Source organism: Bubalus bubalis, chromosome 1, assembly GCF_019923935.1.
Source record: "Bubalus bubalis isolate 160015118507 breed Murrah chromosome 1, NDDB_SH_1, whole genome shotgun sequence".
Lineage (NCBI taxonomy): Eukaryota > Metazoa > Chordata > Mammalia > Artiodactyla > Bovidae > Bubalus > Bubalus bubalis.
Window position 1 is genome coordinate 46280263 of NC_059157.1, and position 21504 is coordinate 46301766.

The window sequence follows — 21504 nt, forward strand, 5'->3', positions numbered from 1 at the left end:
GACTTGCTCATGGCAGCAGAAAGATACTCATGAGCCTAGCTGAAAAATTCACAGGACATACACCCTTGGTCTCAGCCTTCTTCCCCAGAGGTCCTGGGTCACCTGCCCCGTCCTGAATACTTGCCTGCCTGGGCATAAAGAGGATGGAATCCTTACAGAAAACATACTTGTTAGAAACCTGCATATAAAATAATAAAAATAATATAAATATTTATGTTAAAATAAAAATAAATAAATGCACATAGCATAAATTCGAAGCAATACCCAAGGATTGCAGGTCATCCTCAAATAGACTATTGGTACCCACTCCTTGCTTCATGTAATAGACAGTGATTTCTTCATGAGCTTGAAGGTGGGGTTCCTGACGGAGCATCTCTGAGGCGGAAGCCTGGCAAGGTTACTAGTCTCCAAGAGGAGTGGTTATTTGCATCAGAATACTTTGAAAATCTAATGAAAAGCATGATCACCCCCCTTCCCACCCCCCCACCAAGTTGCACACAGACACATTTTTACCCACCATCTTGGGGTTCTTGGGCTGCTGGAAGCCCACCTGTGATGGCTGGTATCTCCAGCCCCGAGTGACCGCCCTGCTGTGACAGACACAGATGGCCCCTAGTGCAGGAAAGCAGGCTGAGTGTGCAGGTTTGGAGAGGGACCCAGAGCGCACGTGGTCCACAATGTGACCCTCAGCGGCAGGCAGACTCGGGGATTCCAGGCACACAGAATAGTTCTTTATCACCGGTTCACGTTCCCCCACTGAGATTCCTGCCCCTTTTAAGGCAGGATTCCTGCCCCATGAGCTATAGTCCTCCCTGTCCTTGAAGGACCAGGCGTTCAACTCACTTCCCCATGTCCATCAAACCTCTTATAAGCCACACCGTGTTCAAATGCTTGTTACCAAATTTAAAATTTTGCTTTAACATGCATGGAGTGCTAACTATGAGCCAGGCACTGTTCTGAGCTCTTTAAAACCAGAATCTCAGTGTTTCGTATGCAATAGTTAATGTGTCCATTGGATAAGGCAACAGGTGTTTTGTGGTGATAGCATCTTTTAAAAAAATTAGAGTCTTTTAGCATGATCTGTGGCGTGTGTTCTGTTAATAGCATTCTGATACTTTTTAAAAAGTTAATGTGGGTTCTTGGGGGTCTCTGCCCAGGCAGCTCAGGGGCTCTGGAATAAGGAAGTGTGATTGCCTATGGATAAATTCCCATCGACACCCCTGATCCTACAGCGAGAAAGCAAAGGAGCAAAGTCCCAGGTGGAAGACTCCTTTGAAGGGAGGGTTGAGGCTATCATTGGGTCCCAGGTATTCTCAGCCAGCCAGAAATTCAGGCAGAATCTCTCTCTCTTTCTTTTCTTATTGTAGTTGATTTATAGTGTTGTGTTAATTTTGATGTACAGCAAAGTGATTCAGTGTATATATATATATATATATATATATATACACACACACACACACACATACATACATACATACATATAGACATTCATTTGGACTTCCCTGGTAGCTCAGCTGGTAAAGAATCCGCCTGCAATGCAGGAGACCTGGGTTCAATCCCTGGGTTGGGAAGATCCCCTGGAGAAGGGCATGACAACCCACTCCAGTTTTTGGCCTGGAGAATCCCTATGGACAGGGAAGCCTGGTGGGCTATAGTCCATGTGGTTGCAAAGAATTGGACACGACTGAGCGACTAAACACAGCACAGCACAGACGTTCGTTTACATGTTGTTTTCCATTATGGTTTATCCCAGGGTATTGAATATAGCTCCCTGCACTCTATAGTAGGGCCTTGTTGCTTATCCATCCTATATATCAGGGTTTGCCTCTGCTAACCCCAAACTCCCAGTCCATCCCTCTCCCACCCTCCTTCCCCCTTGAAAACCACAAGTCTGATGTCTACATCTGTGAGTCTGCTTCTGTTTTGTAAAAAACTTCATTTGTGTCATTTTTAGATTTCATATAATAAGTGATATCACAGAGTATTTGTCTTTCTCTTCCTGACTTCATTTAGTATGATAATCTTTGGGTACCTCCATGTTGCTACATGGAATGAAAGAATGCCACTTAATTTCTTTTTAGTGATTGAGTAGTGTTCCATTGTATATATGTACCAAATCTTTATCTGTTCATTTGTTGGTAGACATTTAGCTTGTTTCCATGTCTTGGCTCTTGTGAATAGAGCTGTTATGAACACAGGGGTCAGTGGGTCTTTTTGAATTATAGCTTTGTGTATGATTTTTGGGCAGAGTCTTGGTGGACTTACTGGTTTTGAAGAGAAGTTGGAAATCTGGATATCATTTGAAATCTCCTGGTTTTTAAAGGTTGGCAACTAATTCAATTTTTTTTAAAAAATGTGTAGGCCAAACAAAATGTGCCCTTGAACTGAATTCTGCTCAAAGACCGACTGACGTACAACCTCTGCTTTGAGGAGGAAGAATAGCCCCAGGCCAGCCCCACAGCACACTTGATAGAAAGCTGAGTCAAGAAGACGATCCTGCCTCTGCAGGGCTGCCCGCCCGGGTGGCAGAGGCAGGCAGGATCACTGGCGGCAGCTGACGAGGCATGGTCCTGGCCACGGACGCTCAGAGCCCGGTCCCCATGATGAGGGACACTGCATCGAGCTGTCTTCACTGACACCTCCCATTCGGATTCCAGGCCCCTCACTCTCTTTGGTGCTGGTTTAGTCGCTAAGTCATGTCCGACTCTTGTGACCCCACGGACTGTAACCTGCCAGGCTCCTCTGTCCGTGGGATTCTCCAGGAAAGCATACTGGAGTGGGTGGCCATTTCCTTCTCCATTCTTCTGTACAGAAGAGGGCATGAACTCCAGCTTTGCTCTGTAGACTCGGATCCAGTTGTGGAATTCGCCCTGAAGAAGTGGACCCACTCTATGAGCAGACAATTCAGGCTTGTGAGCCTCCTACAGGACTAAGGACTGACCGTGAGCTGGGCTGCACTAGCCGATTCAAAGAATGGCAGGGCACCTCACCTCTGCAGGGGGCACCCAGTCTGGCTAGGCAAATGGCTCCACATTAGGCATGACGTGTGGTTCACTGGACAGTCGGCCTCAGAGAACAAGCTCCCTGGGGGATAACTGGACCACAGCTCTCACTTCCATGCTGGGGAAACCGAGCCTCAGCGAGGTTCAAGGACACACCAAGGCCAGCGGGAGGTGCGCTTCCTTAACTCCTGCCCTCACTGACCAGTCAGGGGCTCCCATGAGCCTGTGAGGTGGGGAAGGAACGAGGGGCCTCTGACTTTATTCTCTTATATACACTAACTCTACTCTATCATTTTTTTTATGAGATATCATTTGGTAATATGAGACAATTTACTCTCAAAAACAACCCCAATACCATCTGTACAGTATAGAGGTCTGCTTAGACAAGACAGAAGATAGTCCAGCATGCGGGTTGGGACATAAAAAAAAAAAAAAAAGGCAGACTGAGCCCCAAAGAAGGCAATTGCAAATTCTGATAATATGACTTGAAATATGTTTGCACTGGCTTTGAACTTCAGCCTCCCCTGAGGATACTATAGTAATTCGATAGCAGCCATCACAAGAATTAGAAGTAAGCTGACAGGCAGAGAAAATTGTTATGGATTCCACAGTCTTTGAATCTCCAGGCAAGGCTGTGTGGAGAGCAGGTTAATGGCTGTGATTGTCTCCCGAGGGACGCCAGGTCTTAAATCCACATCAGTAGATGGGTTCACTCTGGGCACACAAAAGCTGAAAAAAAAAAAGAGACGTAAATACTAAGTCAGATTAAGGGAGGTAACCAAAGGCTATGAGGATTTGAGAACAGAAGAAACGTACTGAAAGTGAAGGATGGATTAATAATGGGTAAACTGGTAAATTCTTTAACTGATCCCTTGGATATACAAATCTAAATGCAAATACCAAAAGGAGTCAGGGAGTTAGAGTCACTGGGCCCTCGGTTTCCTTGGTTGTGTCTACTTAAGGCCACAGGTATCCCAGTTATTTCCAGAATGCTGGGTTTTGTCTGCGGGTCGTGAAGGAAAGCGCTCTGGGTGTGGCTGCCCCCTGGTGGACGCCTTGAGAATTTCTCAACGCGCCGGGATCTCTGAGCACCGGGAGCCAGGTTGGGTGCCAGCTTGGGGCCCGCTGAAGTCCTCCAGGTGGGCTTTTAGACACCTGCAGGAAGCTAGATGTCCACTCACTCGTCAAGTCCAGCAGGACGGGCCCACCGTGGTCATTATTATGAAACAAGAGGGAGAGAGACAGAAACCAGCCTCTGGAAGGGCCTTCCGAGCAGGGGCCTGGGGACCCAGAAATCCTGAGAAGTGGCTAAGAGCCACTTCTCCCTTCCTTGGGGCTAGAACCTCACCCCCTCCTCCTCTCCCACAATCATGTCACGTCTTTTCCAGCCCTTTGGAACCACCTCTCATCCAGACCTAAGGCCTTTCAATGGTCCAGGCCTGTGGCCGCTGGTCTTCGATAAAGATGCAGAGCAAATTTGGGTACCAGTCACCCAACCAGATCTGGTTCAGACACTCTCACGGTAGGGGGAGGGGGACGGGGAAAGTGGCTGCTTGTCTAGGACCCCGCACTGCTCGCCCACCCCCTACCCTCACTGGGCATTATCCTCTCACTCCCGACAGTGCCCAGAAGCAGCTCCTCTCAGAGTACAAACTGGGAGGGAGTGCGAGGAGGCCGGGTCTGGGGGCTGGGCTCACCCCGGGGCCGGGGCAGGCGGCTTCCCCCAGGATGAGAAGAGCTCTGGGGTAACCTGGCGATGAAAGACCTTAAGGAAGCATGAAGAATGGAGAATGTGGCTTCTTTGGGGACAACCCAGGAGATCCATAGGAAGGAACCCAGGTCTCCTGACTGCTTTTTAAAACTTTGTTGTTGTTCAGTCGCTCCGTCGTGTCCAACTCTTTGCGACCCCATGGACCGCACCATGCCAGGCTTCCCTGTCCTTCACTAGCTCCCGGAGTTTACTCAAACTCATGTCCAAATGGTCAAACTTGTGTCGATGATGCCATCCAACCTTCTCATCCTCTGTCGTCCCCTTCTCCTCCTGCCCTCAATCTTTCCCCACATCAGGGCCTTTTCCAATTAGACAGTGGCAAATTAATTAATTTTTTATGTTTTTGTCTGCACTGCGAAGCATGCAGGACCTTAGTCCCCTGACCAGGGATTGAACCCACAGCCCCTGCAGTAGAAGCACAGAGTCTTAGCCACTGGACAGCCAGGGGAGTCCCCCTCACTGCTTTTTAAAGATAGCTTTTCTGGGAGAATTCAGTGACCCGTCGTGTAACTTCCTGTGGCTGCCGTGAACAATGGCCACAGAATTGCATCTTGAAACAACATAAATGAATCCCCTCATGGTTCTAGAGTCCAGAATCCAAAATCTGGTGTTGGCAGGGCCCTGCTCCCTCTGGGGCTCTTGGGGAGGACCGTTCATGCCTCCTGCAGTTCTGGTGCCTCCTTGGCTTGTGGTCACATCACTCCAGCCTCTGTCTCTGTCTCACTTGGCTTTCTGCTCTGTGTGTACCCACCCCTCTTCCTATAAGGACACCACCCTCTTCCAAGATGATCTCATTTAGTTCCTTACCTTAATTATACCTGTAATGACCCGATTGCAAAATAAGGGCATATTTTGAGATTCTGGGTAGACATGCATTTTACTCAATCCACTGTAGTGATTCTGGGCTTCCCTGGTGGCTCAGATGGTAAAGAATCTGCCTGCAATGCAGGAGATTCAGGTTTGACCCCTAGGTCGGGAAGATCCCCTGGAGAAAGGAATGGCTACCCATTCTTGCCTGGAGAATCCCATGGACAGAAGAGCCTGGTGAGCTACAGTCCATGGGGTCGCAAACAGTCAGACAGGACTGAGCGACTAACACTTTCGCTTTGCACTTTCACAGTGATTCGAGGCCATGGGTGTAGACAGTGCCTGCTGCTGCTGCTGCTGCTAGGTCGCTTCAGTTGTGTCCGACTCTGTGTGACCCCACAGATGGCAGCCCTAGCACATAAAACTCTCAGCATATGTCAGTATCACCTGTTTTCACCAGCTGAAAGGTGCTACTATAAACCCAGGTGTGATTTTTCTCCAGTGATGTTATCACTGCATATTTTCCTTCCTCCACCATGGGCCTTATCACTTATTTGTATCTGATCAGTCAGGGTCCAATCAGGAAAAGAGAAACCCCACTGTTTGTTTTGGCAGAGAAATTAATGGGAAGAAGTGGTTAAGCAGGTGTGGAAGAACTGAAAAAGGTGAAAATGGGAAAAGAGACTGAGAAAACAAGGAAGTATTAACAGCACGCAGCAGCCAGCAACCAGAAAGAGTACCCTGTCTCTTCTTGGAAGGCGATTGCCCTGTCAATCCTCACGCAGGCTGCCTGACGCAGGGAATTGGAGGGAAGATTGATTATTTGGGGCTAAAATGTAAACTGACCCATGGGGACTGCTGCTGCTGCTGCTAAGTCGCTTCAGTCATGTCCAACTCTGTTCGACCCCATAGCCGGCAGCCCACCAGGCTCCCCCGTCCCCGGGATTCTCCAGGCAAGAACACTGGAGTGGGTTGCCATTTCCTTCTCCAATGCATGAAAGTGAAAAGTGGAAGTGAAGTCGCTCAGTTGTGTCTGACTCTTCGCAACCCCATGGACTGCAGCCTAGCAGGCTCCTCCATCCATGGAATTTTCCAGGCAAGAGTACTGGAGTAGGGTGCCATTGCCTTCTCCACATGGGGACTATTCCTTGGATGTCAGAGGCTCCATGCTGGCTATATACTAGGTGAAACTTCTTGCCTGCTTTACTAAAGTAAATGGTGGCCCTTCTGATATTTGTGGACAAAAGGAAAAAAAGAAAAGAAAAGAAAAACTCCAAAGTTTCAGCTGTTAAGCAACCCCTTCAGAGCTGGCAGGACTGACCCCCTCCCTGTTAGGGATGTGTGAATTCAAGGAGCAGCTAAGGACACACACAAAGACATACAGAGACACAGACACACAGACACACACACCCAGGCTCATGCTGCACCAAAGGAGGAAAAGACAGGGAGAAAGAAAAATATCTGAAGATTGGGACTTCCCTGGTGGTCCAGTGGTTAATACTTCACCTTCCAGGGCAAGGGGTACAAGTTCAGTCCCTGGTTGGGGAGCTGAGATCCCACATGCCTCGGGGCCAAAAAACCAAAACATGTAACAGAATCTATATTGTAACAAATTCAATAAAGGCTTTAAAAACGGTGGTGCCTTGTGGCTCAGACAGTAAAGAATCTGCTTAGAATGCAGGGGACCTGAGTTCGATCCCTGGGTCAGGAAGATCTCCTGGAGAAGGGAATGGCAACCCACTCCAGGATTCTTGCCTGGAGAATCTCACGGACAGAGGAGCCTGGCGGGCTACAGTCCATGGGGTCGCAAATGAGTCAGACAGGACTGAGCAACTAATACTTTCACTTTCACATCAGAAAACCTTAAAACAAAACAAAACATTACCTTGCAGTCAAATCAAAGGGAAGGAGGGGGGCCCATGTGGTGCCTGGAGGAAACGAGGTTGCAGGTGTGTTTTCCCTGCGCCCGCATGTTCACAGGATCTTTGGGAGAAATTGAAGCAGGTGTGGAAATTGTGTCTTTTGATGAAACCAGAGGAGGATGAGGACGTTGGAGGACTGCATTTTTCAAGTTGATTTCTGGGATCAAAGACTTTCAGTTCAGTTCAGTTCAGTCGCTCAGTCGTGTCCAACTCTTTGCAACCCCATGAATCGGAGCACGCCAAGCCTCCCTGTTCATCACCAACTACCGGAGTTCACTCAGACTCACGTCCAACAAGTCAGTGATGCCATCCAGCCATCTCATCTTCTGTCGTACCCTTCTCCTCCTGTCCCCAATCCCTCCCAGCATCAGAGTCTTTTCAAATGAGTCAACTCTTCACATGAGGTTGCCAAAGTATTGGAGTTTCAGCTTTAGCATCGTTCCTTCCAAAGAAATCCCAGGGCTGATCTCCTTCAGAATGGACTGGTTGGATCTCCTTGCAGTCCAAGGGACTTCAAGAGTCTTCTCCAACAAAACAGTTCAAAAGCATCAATTCTTCGGGGACTTATAAAAGCACTGAGGCCTTCAGGGCATCACTCCCCCCCAGCTCATAAAGGTTACAAGATGTCAGGACATACTGACCTTGGGACAGACTCAGAGAGGACTCGCTAACAGGGCAAATCGCAGCCACTGACCTTGTGCGTGTCCCGCTGCTGGACTGCGCTCAACTCCATGGGAGTGCAGATCATAAAATTCACACCACTGACAAGGTACAGCATCATCGGGGTGTACAGATGGGGAGGAACATTCTAGACTAGGGTTTGGCCAAGTATGGCCTATAGGCCAAATCTGACCTGCCACCTGTTTTGAAGTTTTTTGTTTGTTGTTTGTTTTTGGTCTGTGCTGCATGGCTTATAAGATCTTATTTCCCTGACCAGGGACTGAACCCAGGCCATAGCTGTGGAAGCACTGAGTCCTAACCACGAGAGGCTTCCCTGGTGGCTCAACGGTAAAGAATCTGCCTTCAATGCAGGAGATGCAAGAGATGTGGGAGACATGGGTTCAATCCCTGGGTTGGGAAGATCCTTTGGAGAAGGAAATGGCAACCCACTCCAGTGTTCTTGTCTGGAGAATCCCATGGACAGGGGAGCTTAGATGGCTACGATCCATGGGGTCCCCAAAGTCCAACACATCTCATCAACTAAACCACCACCACCGCCTAACCACTGGACCGCCAGGAGATTCCTGTTTTTACAAATAAAGTTTTATTGTGACACAACCACACATTTATTTACATACTGCTTAAGACAGCATGCCTGCTACAGATGCAGAATTGTCTTTGGGACAAAGATCACACTGAATCACAAATCCAAAACTATTGACTATCTGGCCCTTTACAGAAAAGAAACAAAGCTGCCGGCTCCTGTTCTGGGGCCGCCCTGTGGTTTCTGGCCGCTTGGCAATACCCGGTAACGTGGCCCCACGGGACCCCGAGGAGACGCATCCTACAACAGGCAAATACAGGAGCCGCAGGTGAGAGGCAGGTGGGCTCTCTCTGGAGTCAAATGGAGGCAGGCGTGGGCTAAACATCCTTCATGATTCTTTGAAGAAGTTTTGCCTGTTAAGCATGGAATAACAGAATTTGCATTTTTTTAAAAAACATCAATGACTGTTGAATTATGCACTTCACAATTTTTTTGAGTGCTTTTGTACGCGTCATGTGTAAACTTCACATGTCTAGCCATTGTTCTAGAAAGCATGGAGCAGGCCCCACAGTGAACAGGGCTGTCTCATCAGTGGCCTCTATTGAAAACCCTCGGGCCGGCCACCCAGGGAATCCTTTTTGGACCGTGGGCTTCCCTGGTGGCTCAGAGGTTAAAGCGTCTGCCTGCAATGCAGGAGACCTGGGTTCAATCCCTGGGTCAAGAAGATCCCCTGGAGAAGGAAATGGCAACCCACTCCAGTATTCTTGCCTGGAGAATCCCGTGGATGGAGGAGCCTGGTGGGCTACAGTCCATGGGGTCAGAGAAAGTCGGACATGACTGAGCGACTTCACTTGCACTTTGTGGGGATGGTCTGGTGCTATAGCAGCCTCTCAGCACAAGGTGGCAGAACATCCATGGGTACCATGGAGCCCTGGCCCGCAAGAATCCCTGAGTCCAGAGTCCTCAGGGGCCTCCTGGAGTGCCCTTGGAGAGAGCTGGCGGTGGTCAGGTCAGGAGAGCTGACAGTGAACTACTGAATCAGCAGTTACTGACGGTGCCGAGTCAGAGGGAGAATGAATTACTGCATTTCAAAGGGCAACCCGCACACACAGTTTTCATCCCTCTTCTGAGTCTCCCTCCGTGAGGCAGGCTGTTTCTCTTACACAGTGAGATGTTTCTACAAGAAGATGGAAATCAAGGGCATAGATGGACGTCTAGGGCATTCGATTTTAAAATGTTTGAAGGCTAGTATTTCAAACATCTTTAGCGCAGAAATGGCTGCTTCCCTGTAACGAGTTCATATGTTCACTGAAAATTCTACGCTCTTAAAAAATGGATTTGCCTTTTTAATCGGTAATAGAAACATAGTTTTAAAAAAAAAGTATTTTAAAGAGAAACTGCCTCGAGGACAATACCAGGATTCTTAGGTCTTTTCAGAAATATTCTTTGCATATACAAGAATATCCAGCTTTTATATACAAATGGTGAACAGCATGCCAATCAGCCTCTTGCTTATTTTCTTCCTACATATCAAGATGTTGAAGGCTGTCTCTGTTTCATACACAAACATCTGCCTCATTCCTCGACTAGGATCCCCATTGTGTGGATTTCCATACCATCTTTTCTTAAAGTTTATTTTTAATTGGGGGAAAATTGCTTTACAGTATTGCATTGGTTTCTGCTGTACGACAACGCAGCCCATACCATTTTTACCCCTCCTCTCTTGATGGACATTTAGATGGGTTCCAGTCTCTTGCTTGCAATGACCAGACCTGCACGTATGTCCTGGAAATACTCTCAAATCACACCTAAGTCCCCCGAACTTCCTGGAAGATAACTGAGTGGTCAGAAGGTTATAAAATTTTATACTTATATTTTTTATATTTTATAAAATTTATGTCATAAAATGTGAATAGCACCCTTTATCCTCAATAATGATAGTAATAATAACTGACTTCTATGATCTGTCACTGGGAGTCAGACACCATTTAGACGGTTTTGTATACTGTAGTGAACACACTGTGGATAGACCCACTTTACAAGTGGTTTTTACTCTCCTGTGTGCTAAGTCGCTTCAGTCGTGTCCAAGTCTTCGCAACACTATGAGTTGCCAGGCTCCCCTGTCCATGGGATTCTCAAGGCAAGAATACTGGAGTGGGTTACCATGCCCTCCTCCAAGGGATCTTCCTGATCCAGAGGTTGAACCTGCATCTCTTACATCTCCTGGCATTGGCAGGCAGGTTCTTTACCACTAGCAACCCCTGGGAAGCCCTTTCCTCTTCTACTAGAGGTAAATGAGATCACTTTATAATTTGAATTTGCATCGATATTATTATAAGTAAGAATGAGTATATTTTTTCTACTAAGTCATTCACATTTGTTTTTCTTTCTTTATATATTTTTAAATCTATTTTTTTTTTTTGTATTTCTTTTTCTGTGACATAGCTGTCTGTGTCCTTCAACCATCTTTCTGTTGAATTGTTGACCTCTGTTTTTAATGTTAGAAACCTTTTAAATGTTAAGAAGTTTGACATATTACCTTGTATGTTGCTAATGCTTCCCCCAAGTTTATCATTTATTTTTTTGTCTTGACTTGGTTGATAGTATTTTTTTTTTTTTAGGCACAAAGAAATTTTCAGTTCTTATGTAGTTGGATTTATCAGTCTTTTCTTTTGTGAATTTTGACTTTTGTGCCATGTTTGGAAAGATTGTCACAATCTGGGATTACAAAAATAAATCTCTCATGTTTGTTCCAGCTCTTTTATAGCTTTATTTTTAAAAATCATAATTTAACTCCATCTGGAATTTATTTTGATGTACTAAAGTAGAGATCCAATTTTACTCTTTCCCAGATGTTTACCCAGTTATCCCAAGCATTTATGAGATAACTGATCTTTTCTCCACTGGTCTGAAACTTCCTCTTTATTTTATACTCTTTTCCTGAAAGTTTTTGAGTCTGTTTCTGGAATTTCTTCTATTCCTTTTGTCTGTCTGCCTGTTTATGTGCTAGAATCAAGCACTTTTAATTTCTGTGGTTTTACAATTTGTTTTGGTTTCCCAGGTGGCAGACATGGTAAAGAACATGCCTGCAATGCAGGAGACATAATGAAGTGTGGGTTTGATCCCTGGGTCAGGCAGATTCCCTGGAGAAGGGCCTGGCAACCCACTCCAGTATTCTTGCCTGGAGAATCCCATGGACGGAGGAGCCTGGCGGGCTATGGTCCATGGGGTCACAAAGAGTTGGACACGACTGAAGTGACTTAGCTTGCACGCCCACAATATGCTTTAACATATTGCAGGGATGTTTCATTACTTTTTTTCCACTAGAAAATTCTTGGCTATGCTAGCATGCTCAATTTTCTTTATAAAATTTAGCCTTAACTTATCTGCATGAATTTGAATGCAGCAAGGCTCTCAAAGTCTTTGTTTACGTAAGAAATTTAGTGGATCTTATGCTTCAGGTGGAAGAAGAGGAAATCCAAACAAAGAAAGATAACAATGCATATAGTGATGCTTTTGAAAAAACAGTTATCCATTTTTATCTTTGCCAATGTCGACATAAGTTAAGTTAAATGACCAGCTTGAATGATAGCCTTTGGGAAATCGAGTTTACTTTTCTCAGGGCACAGAGGCAACTTTGGGAATCCAGGTGATTCATCTGTTCCTTTGTTGCAATGATCCCTGCAAGGATGTGTGTTGAGGATGAAGGGTGCTCTCTGCTGTTCTCTCCAGCTGCAGGGGAAGAAGGACCGTTTGCTCCTTTAGATTTTGCTGAGATTTTGCTGTGATTTTTTTCAGGCCAAAAAGCTGAAATTCCATTCATTGACGCTGAAAAAATGATGGGCCTGAAAACATGAAATATATCATTGGAAAAGAAAAGAGAAGAAAAAGATCATTAACAAAGGAAGTAAGGGCTCTGAAAACTTGGCATTCAGTGTAGTTCTGGAAAACAAAACAAGAACAACAAAAACCCAGAAATGTCCATTGATATTTTGCTGGGATTATACTAAATCTACAGAAGAGTCGACTCATTAGAAAAGACCCTGATGCTGGGAAAGATTGAAGGCACAAAGAGAAGGGGATGACAGAGGATGAGATGGTTGGCTGGCATCACCGACTCGATGGACATGAGTTTGAGCAAACTCCAGGAGACAGTGAAGGACAGGGAAGTCTGACATGCTGCAGTTCATGGAGCCGCAAAGAGTCAGACACCACTTAGCGACTGAACAACAACAACAAAAACAACAACAGATGAATTAGAAAAGAATTGTCATCTTTACACAAGTGAGTCTTTCTAAGGATAAGCAATATTTGCATTTAGTCAAATCTTCCTTTTTGTCCTTCTTTTCAAAGATTTTGTCTGTATGAATCTTCCACGTTCATTCTATTCATGGGTGTTTCATCTTTTTTGATTCCAATTGTAAGTAGAATCTTTTCTTCAGTTATATTTACAAAGTTACTGCTGTTAACATAAACTCTCAGATATTGATTATTTTAGAATTTATCTCATGCCCACTCAACTTACTGAATTATCCTCCTGTTTCTAACAGCTTTGCAATTGATTCTTTTTATTTTTCCAATCATACAATCAATGATAATTTTTTGTCTTTTCTTTTCCACTTTTAGTACCTCTTATCTAATTGAATTGAATAATTCTTCCAGCATAATATTAAATGAAAGTGGTGATAATGGAAAGAAGTACATCAAGGCTGTATATTGTCATCTTGCTTATTTAACTTACATGCAGAGTGTGTGTGTGTGTTAGTATCTCAGTCATGTCTGACTGTTTGTGATCCCATAGACTGTGGCCCACAGTGCTCTTCTGTCCATGGGATTCTCCAGGCAAGAATATTGGAGTGGGTTGCCATTCCCTTCTCCAAGGGATCTTCCTGACCCAGGGATTGAACCCAGGTCTCCCGCATTGCAGGCAGACTATATATGCAGAGTACATCATGTGAAATGCCAAGCTGGATGAAGCACAAGTTAGAATCAAAATTGTCAGGAGAAGTATCAATAACCTCAGATATGCAGATGACACCACCCTTATGGCAGAAAGCGAAGAGGAACTAAAGAGCCTCTTGATGAAAGCAAAAGAGGAGAGTGAGAAAGCTGGCTTAAAACTCAACATTCAAAAAACAAAGACCATGGAGTCTGTTCCCATCACTTCATGGCAAATAGATGGGGAAACAATGGAAACAGTGACGGACTTTATATTTTGGGGGTCCAAAATCACTGCAGATGGTGACTGCAGCCATGAAATCAAAAGACGCTTGCTCCTTGGAAGAAAAGCTATGACCAACCTCGACAGCATATTAAAAAACTGTGAACAAGCTGTCGGCAAGCAGCCTGCTTCGCCCGGACTCTGGTGAAGAAGTACCCTGGAAGTGAAATTGATCCTTTCAGTGCTTGGGTGAAGCAGTGTATTCACGCTCCGTAACTTCAGTCGTGTTGCACTCTTTGCAACCCTACGGACTGTAGCCTGCAAGGCTCCTCTGTCCATGGGGATTCTCCAGCTGAGTCAGTGTGTTATGATGCCGTCTCACACCAACCTGGCTACTGGAATTCCCAGTAGCAAAGTGAAATACTCAAGACTCTCTTGTGCAGATGATGGCTACATTGACCTTCAGTTTAGGAAAAGCCCACCAAAGATCCCATATAAGGCCATTGCGCTTGCTACAGTGCTGTTTTTCATTGGTGCCTTTCTCATTATCATAGGCTCCCTCCTGCTGGCAGGCTGTATCGGCAAAGAGAGAGCAGACCGGGCCTTTCCTGTCCTGCTCGTTGGCATCCTGGTGTTCCTGCCAGGATTTTACCCCTGCTACCGGGGATACTCCTACAATGACGTTCCAGACTTTGATGACTAGCAATCACCCCAGCCCTGAAGAAAAGAGTCACAGATGGAACTGAGCCCAGCTTTAAGACATTGAGCAGAAACCATGACTAAGGGCTAAGGAGTTCTCCAGTTTGCAGACGTTTAACGAAACAGTGGCCAGATTTTATGTGTCCATCCTAAAAGATGTTAACTAAGCTCACATGTAACTGTCATTAGGGCATTCTCTATTTTTCATTTCCTGGCCCTGGAAAAATCTCCTGACAAGTTTTTCCATATGAATATGTCAGATTTCTTATTACTAAGTCATTTATTTTGAAAATATCTAAGTGTCTTATCTCCATACTCTAACTTTGCGTTCTAGTGGAAGACCTTGGCACAATCAAATATCAGTGTGGTGCATCTATAATATTTCCTACTTGCTTTCTTTTCAACAACAACCAGGAATTTTTTAAACCTCAGAGCAAATTTTCAAAATGTAAACACTTTTCTCTGTTCACCAATCCTTGGCCAGCTCTGATGTGGCTCGCTGATAGGTTGGCCAGCATATAATTTGGATCATTTTGTCCTGTGTAGATCAAGTTCTGTATATCATACCTTTACGGACTAGACTTTTAGCTGTTTCCTAAGGGAAAAATGTAGATGAATGGTTATTATTTAGAGTTTACAACCCTGTTTTAGCACTGTGTATTATGATGTCATTCTGCTGAAGATTTTAAGAATTGACCTGAATCTCTGGAGGACTGGACTGCCTTAGCTTGATCTGCCTTCTAGCTTGCAAAAAGTGACTTGTATTCAAAAGAAGTTAAAATGTCAAAATCTAAAAAAAAAAAGCAGAGATTACTTTACTGACAAAGGTCTCTGTAGTCAAAGCTATGGTTTTTCCAGTAGTCATGAATGGATGTGAGAATTGGACCATAAAGAAAGCTGAGCACTGAAGAATTGATGCTTTTAAACTGTGGTGTTGGAGAAGATTCTTGAGAGTCCCTTGGTCTGCAAGGAGATCCAACCAGTCCATCCTAAAGGAAATCAGTCCTGAATATTCATTGGAAGGAATGATGCTGAAGCTGAAGCTACAATACTTTGGCCATCTGATGTGAAGAACTGACTCATTGGAAAAGACCCTACTGCTGGGAAAGACTGAAGGCAGGAGGAGGGGACAACAGAGGTTGAGATGGTTAGATGGCATCACTGACTCAATGGACCTGAGTTTGAGCAAGCTCCCGGAGTTTGTGATGGACAAGGAGGCCTGGCATCCTGCAGCCCACAGAATCACAAAGACTTGGACACAACTGAGTGACTGAACTGATGTCTTTTTCTCCTTTCAGTTTTATTCAGGTATAATTGATGTATTATGTAAGTTTCAGGTGTACAGTGTAATAATTAGACTGACATACATCATAAAATCATCATAGGCTTCCCTGATAGCTCAGTTGGTAAAGAATCCGCCTGCAATGCAGGAGACCCTGGTTCAATTCCTGTGTTGGGAAAATCCCCTGGAGAAGGGATAGGCTACCTACTCCAGTGTTCTTGGGCTTCCCTTGTGGCTCAGCTGGTAAAGAATCCACCTACAATGCAGGAGACCTGGGTTTGATGCCTGGGTTGGGAAGATACCCTGGAGAAGGGAAAGGCTACCCACTCCAGTATTCTGCCTGGAGAATTCCATGGACTGCATAGTCCACGGGGTCGCAAAGAATGGGACATGAATGAGCAAATTTCACTCACATCATGAAATGATTACCACAGTGAGTTTAGGGAACATCCATCATGTTATATAAATTCAAAATAAAAGAAAAAAACTTTTCCTTGTGATGAGAATTCTTAGGATTTACTCTAAACTTTCATATATAACATATTAAAATATTGGTGTTTATTATATTTATCACATTGTACATTGCATTCATAGTACTTACTTATCTTAGAATTGTAATTTTGTACCTTTTGACTGTCTTCATCCATTTTGCCTCCCCCCCCACCTCTGGTAATCACAAATCTGATCTCTTTTTCTGAATTTGTTCTTGAAGCATAATTGGCCTGTGACTGTTTTAGTTCCTGATCCAGAAAATAGTGATTTAATCTCTCTATATTTCAAAATGATGACCATGATAAGTTTAGTTGCAATCTATCACCATACAAAACTGTTATGTATTATTGACTCTATTCCCCACACTGTGTTTTTCATACCCATGACTCGCTTATTTTGTAACTGGAAGTTTGTGCCTCTTAATCTTCTGTCCACAATTCCCTCATCTCCGTATCCTCCTCCCCTCTGGAAAACACTTGTCTGTCCTCTGTATCTATGACTCTGGTTCTGTTTATTATGTTTGTTCATTTGTTTTGTTTCCTAGATTCTGCATATAGTCAAATCATACAGTTTTTTCTTTCTCTGACTTATTTTACTTAGCATAATACCCTCCAAGTCTGTCTATTTTGTCACAAAAATAGAAAGATTTCATCCCTTTTATGGCACAAAAATATTCCTGTGTGTGTGTATGTGATCACATCTTCTTTATCCACTCATCAGTTAATGTGCACGTAGGTTGCCTCCATATCTTGGCAGTTGTAAACAGTGCTACAGTGAACATAGAAGTGCATATATCTTTCAAATTAGTGTTTTCATTTTCTTTGGATAAATATCCAGTGGAATTGCTGGATTGTTCAGTTCAGTCGCTCAGTCATGTCCGACTCTTTGTGACCCCATGGACTGCAGCACACCAGGCCTCCCTGTCCATCACCAACTCCCAGAGCTTACTCAAATTCGTGTCCATTGAGTCGGTGATGCCATCCAACCATCTCATCCTCTGTCGTCCCCTTCTCCTCCTGCCTTCAATCTTTCCCAGCATCAGGGTCTTTTCCAGTGAGTCAGCTCTTCGCATCAGGTGGCCAAGTATCCAGTGGAATTGCTGGATTGTATGGTAATTTTTTGAGGAACCTCCATACTGTTTTCCACAGCAGCTGCACCAAATTAATTCCCATCAACAGTTCACAAAGGTTTCCTTTTCTCCACATCCTCACCAACACTTATTAGTAAATTTACACAATTGTGTGCATTGTATTCAATACAAATGATATGAACAGGGATATTTCTGCCTTTACATTTTTTGTGTGTGTGTATGCCCATTCTTTGTCTTTTGATATAATTAAGTGATTTAGATTAGTTAATAACTGGAAGCTGGCTGCAAACATGCCTAGCATGTAGCAAGTGCCAATTGTTTGCCAAAAATAAAAAATAAAAACAAAGCCCTTTTGTATCTCTGAATAGGAATATAATTAGCTATTGTTTGTGTTGATTCTTTTTTTTCTATGTGCAATATATAGATAGGACAAATATATTTAGTCTTGGTTTATTATCTGGTTTTAGATCATGCTTTTTTGTTGTTAATGTTTTTTCATTTTTTAAAAATTTGTCCTATTTTCTTCTTTAATTCTTCTCTGTGAGCTCTAATGCAGGGTGGGGCTTGATTTCCCTGCCCTGTATTCAGGTTGGGGAAACAGTCTTGATTCAGTAATTACGATGTGCAGTCTCATGTCATAATCAAAATTCTGAGCTCGCTCTCAGGTTGGGGCTCCCCCGGCTCCAGCTCAGGCTGCAGGGGCAGGAGAACTGCGGTGGGAAAGTGGGGCGGCCTTCTTCCTCCCATCACTGCTCTTGAGCTTCTCTTCTCGGCTTGTGACGGTGGCGTCTGACCTCCGCAGGCCTGAAGCTGGGGAAGGAGAGTGGGAGCAAAGGAGAGCAGTCTTAAGTGTCAGTTTTCCGGTGAGGGATTCGGAGCATGACAGATCATTTTTTTTTGCTGCAGCGTGTGAACTCTTCCCTGGAGAAGAAAATGGAAACCCACTCCAGTATTCTTGCCTGGAGAATCCCATGGACAGAGGAGCCTGGTGGGCTCCTGGGGTCATAAAGAGTTGGACACGACTAAAGTGACTTAGCACATGTGAACTCTTAGTTGGGGCATGTAGATTCTATCACAGTTTCCCTGACCAGGGATCAAACCCAGGCCCCCTTGCATTCAGAGCCCAAGGTCTTAGCCATTGGAGCACCAGGAAATCCCTTGTGTTCATTTTTTTTTTTTTTTAAGTCTTTGAAGATTTGCTCATGGTCTTCTATAACTATGCCAGGACTGTGTTCAACAGCGGCGCCATGTGGCAGCTGCAGGCAACAGCAGCAGAGGATGTTTCCGGGTCCTCTGGGCTTGGCGGAGGAAGTCAGGCTGCCCTCTCCCTACTCTGGACAAAGTTCTTGGGACTCCTAGTCAACTTGGGAGGCCTTAAGAGGGAAAGAAATATGGGAGTTGCTGTGAACCAAGCAGTTGAGGACTGAAGGAATTAACTGGGAAAAGATGAGATTGGACTGTATTTGCCCCTTGGAGTTCCTCATGGCATCACAATTTATCATCCTTTGTTTACAACCAAGGTTCAGGGCAATGAAGTAACTTGCCCAGAGTCCCTCAGTTAGTAAGTGACAAAGCCCCAGCTAGAACCTGAGTCCTCCAATTCCGAAGGCTCTGAGCTCGTCTCTGCATCTCCCTGGACACAGTAGTGACCTCCATGCTAGAAGACACCAGTGAAGGTGAAAGGAAATGCAGGAGTGACCTATACATTCAAGATTTTTTAGAAACACGCAAAACATCTTTTTAAAGTTCTCTGGGAGGCTGTACCCCTCTGCAAAGGCAGACACGTCTGGAATCTGTGTTCTTGGCCGTTGAACTCAGGCATCAGTTTTAATGTCCTCTGGCGGTGCTGGATGTCAGAACTGGTTGGTTCCTTCCACCCTCAGAAAATACTCCTCAGAAAGAAGGTCAAGTGTGGATATGGGTGTTTATTTAATGACACTTTTAAATTCTCCTTCTGGTCCCCTGAAATGCAAAAGCATTGCTTAGTTTTCTTTTTATTTTGGAGAGACAAATACATGTCACTGCCACCTTGGCTCCCAATTTAGCCATCCTCTGATCTGACGGGCTCTGTGAGTGACAAAAATAAAAAGTCGTGGCCCCCTGGGAGAGTCCAGATTCTAATGTCAAAAGAGCTAGAGGGTACCGGGGTCCTTCTCCCCAGATCTGTAGCTCAGACAAACATTTACTGGGTGAGTGGTTTCACTTGATTGCCTTGAGGTTGGTATTCAGCTAGACTGAACCAGAAGGCCAGAGGAGACAGACCCAAGAGGGAAGGAAATTCTTGGCCCACGTTGGGGTACGTTTTGCTGTTATGTAAGCATTTGGGAATGACAAACACCTCCCAGACCCTGTGACCGTGATCTTGACCACTCCCCCTGCCCCCAGGCACAGGGCAATTTTTCCTTAGATGGTATCATGTGCCCATAGCCATAATGGAATATAGAACCCTTTTTAAAAAACAGCATTTGCATTTTTCTAGGTAAACCTTCAAAACTTTCAACTTTATTTTCCCATTGCCTATAAGGGCTTTCCATGTTAAACAGCAAGGTGAGGTTTGCAATGAAGTATAACAAACATGGACATGAATTTGAGCAAACTCCAGGAGATGATGACAGACAGGGAAGCCTGGCGTGCTGCAGTCCATGGGGTTGCAAAGAGGTGGACACGACTGAGTGACTGAACAGCAACATAACATACATACTGAAAAGTGAACCCAGTTCTAGGAAGTGTCCCAAATCGAATAAACCCCTGAAACCAGGACATGGCCAGCACTTTAGAGCTCCCTTTCTGCCCCCTCTAGTCACCTTTACTGAAGGATATACATTACCTTGACTTTTAACATCATAGTTTAATTTCAGCTATCTGTGGGAGGGCTTCAAGGTCATGGTTATATCTCAGCAGAGACCATTTACAATTCAACCTATACGGCAAGCAGTCAGGAGAATTCTTGGGACTCTGGGTCCAGCTTGAAGGTGAGATTCAGGGTGTGGAAGGAGACTCCTTTGGTGCCAGACTACCCACCTCTGGCACTCAGGAGCTGTGTAACATCAGGCAGGTCTCTTCTCTAAGCCTCTTTAAATGAGGATGGTACTCCTGCCTCTCATGGGTTCTAAGAGGGGGACTCAGGAGGAAAGTGCCATGTTGTTCAGTTGCTCAGTCCTGTCCAGTTCTTTGCAACCCCATGGACTGCAGCACGCCAGGCCTCCCTGTCCTTCACTATCTCCCAGCGTTTGTTCAAACTCATGTCCATCGAGTCGGTGATGCCATCCAACCATCTCATCCTCTGTTGTCCCCTTCTCCTCTTGCCTTCAATCTTTCCCAGAATCAGGGTCTTTTCCAATGAGTTGCCTGGCACAGAGTTCTTTCCTAATGTGAGTGCCCCTTAATGGCATGGATGAGACCAAAGCCCCCCTTTCCTTGCACCTCCCCTATTTTTCCAGAGCTCATTTCTCCCCACATCCCATGCCAACATCCTGCCAAAACTTCTGACTTCCCAGCTGATGCACGCTCCCAAGCCTCCACCTCTTGGGCTCCAGGGGCCTGGATGTGTCCTCCCTGTCCTGGCGCAGCCCGTGCTGGCAGCCTTCCTGTTCAGACACCTCCAGGAGGAGTAGCTCTTCCCTACGCCCTGGGCTTCCTCTCTGTCTCCCTGGGATCAGAGGTTATTTATCCTGCTGATTCTCCACCTTGCAGGTGAGAAATCTACAGGGTGGGTGGGGACTTACCTGGGGTTACACAAGGGCACATTGGGGACCAGAGCGCTGACTTACATCCCTTGTCACTGCCATTAGCCCTTGATCATGAAGGATCTCCAGCCCTTTCTCACCTCTCATGGTCGGTGTTAAAAACCCCTAACTCTGGGGCAAAGTTGGAGGTGCCAGGGTCCAGGCATCCCACAGCCAGGACAGCAAGAGCAGAACTTTGACCAAGATTTACATGAACTGAAGTGAAAGTCGCTCAGTCGTGTCCGACTCTTTGCGACCCCATGGACTGTATAGTCCATGGGATTCTCCAGGCCAGAATGACTGGAGTGGGTAGCCGTTCCCTTCTCCAGGCGATCTTCCCAACCCAGGG

General features: G+C 45.2%; 2 protein-coding genes across 5 annotated transcripts in view; one reads left to right on the forward strand and one right to left on the reverse strand.

Moving 5' to 3' along the window:
• Window positions 1–3457: 3457 nt before the first annotated feature.
• Window positions 3458–21504, reverse strand: part of SMIM11 (small integral membrane protein 11) — a 67915-nt gene continuing 49868 nt past the window's right edge. The window contains exon 5 of one of the 4 annotated variants that reach the window (XM_044939351.1): window positions 3458–3731. The gene's annotated coding sequence lies outside the window, so the exon portion shown is untranslated. Of the gene's footprint in view, window positions 3732–8747; window positions 9120–12295; window positions 12552–17494; window positions 18241–21504 lie in introns of those variants that run through there. The other 3 variants (XM_044939353.1, XM_025281204.2, XM_025281211.3) reach the window with 3 other exon arrangements.
• Window positions 14102–14575, forward strand: LOC102389353 (transmembrane protein 230-like). Its single transcript, XM_044939361.1, has one exon. It carries the CDS (start codon window positions 14205–14207, stop codon window positions 14568–14570), a length of 366 nt encoding a protein of 121 aa, XP_044795296.1. The 5' UTR covers window positions 14102–14204; the 3' UTR covers window positions 14571–14575.

Coding starts and splice junctions, on each gene's coding strand:
- LOC102389353 (XM_044939361.1), top strand. CDS start 14,205: ATGGGGATTCTCCAGCTGAGTCAGTGTGTTATGATGCCGTCTCACACC.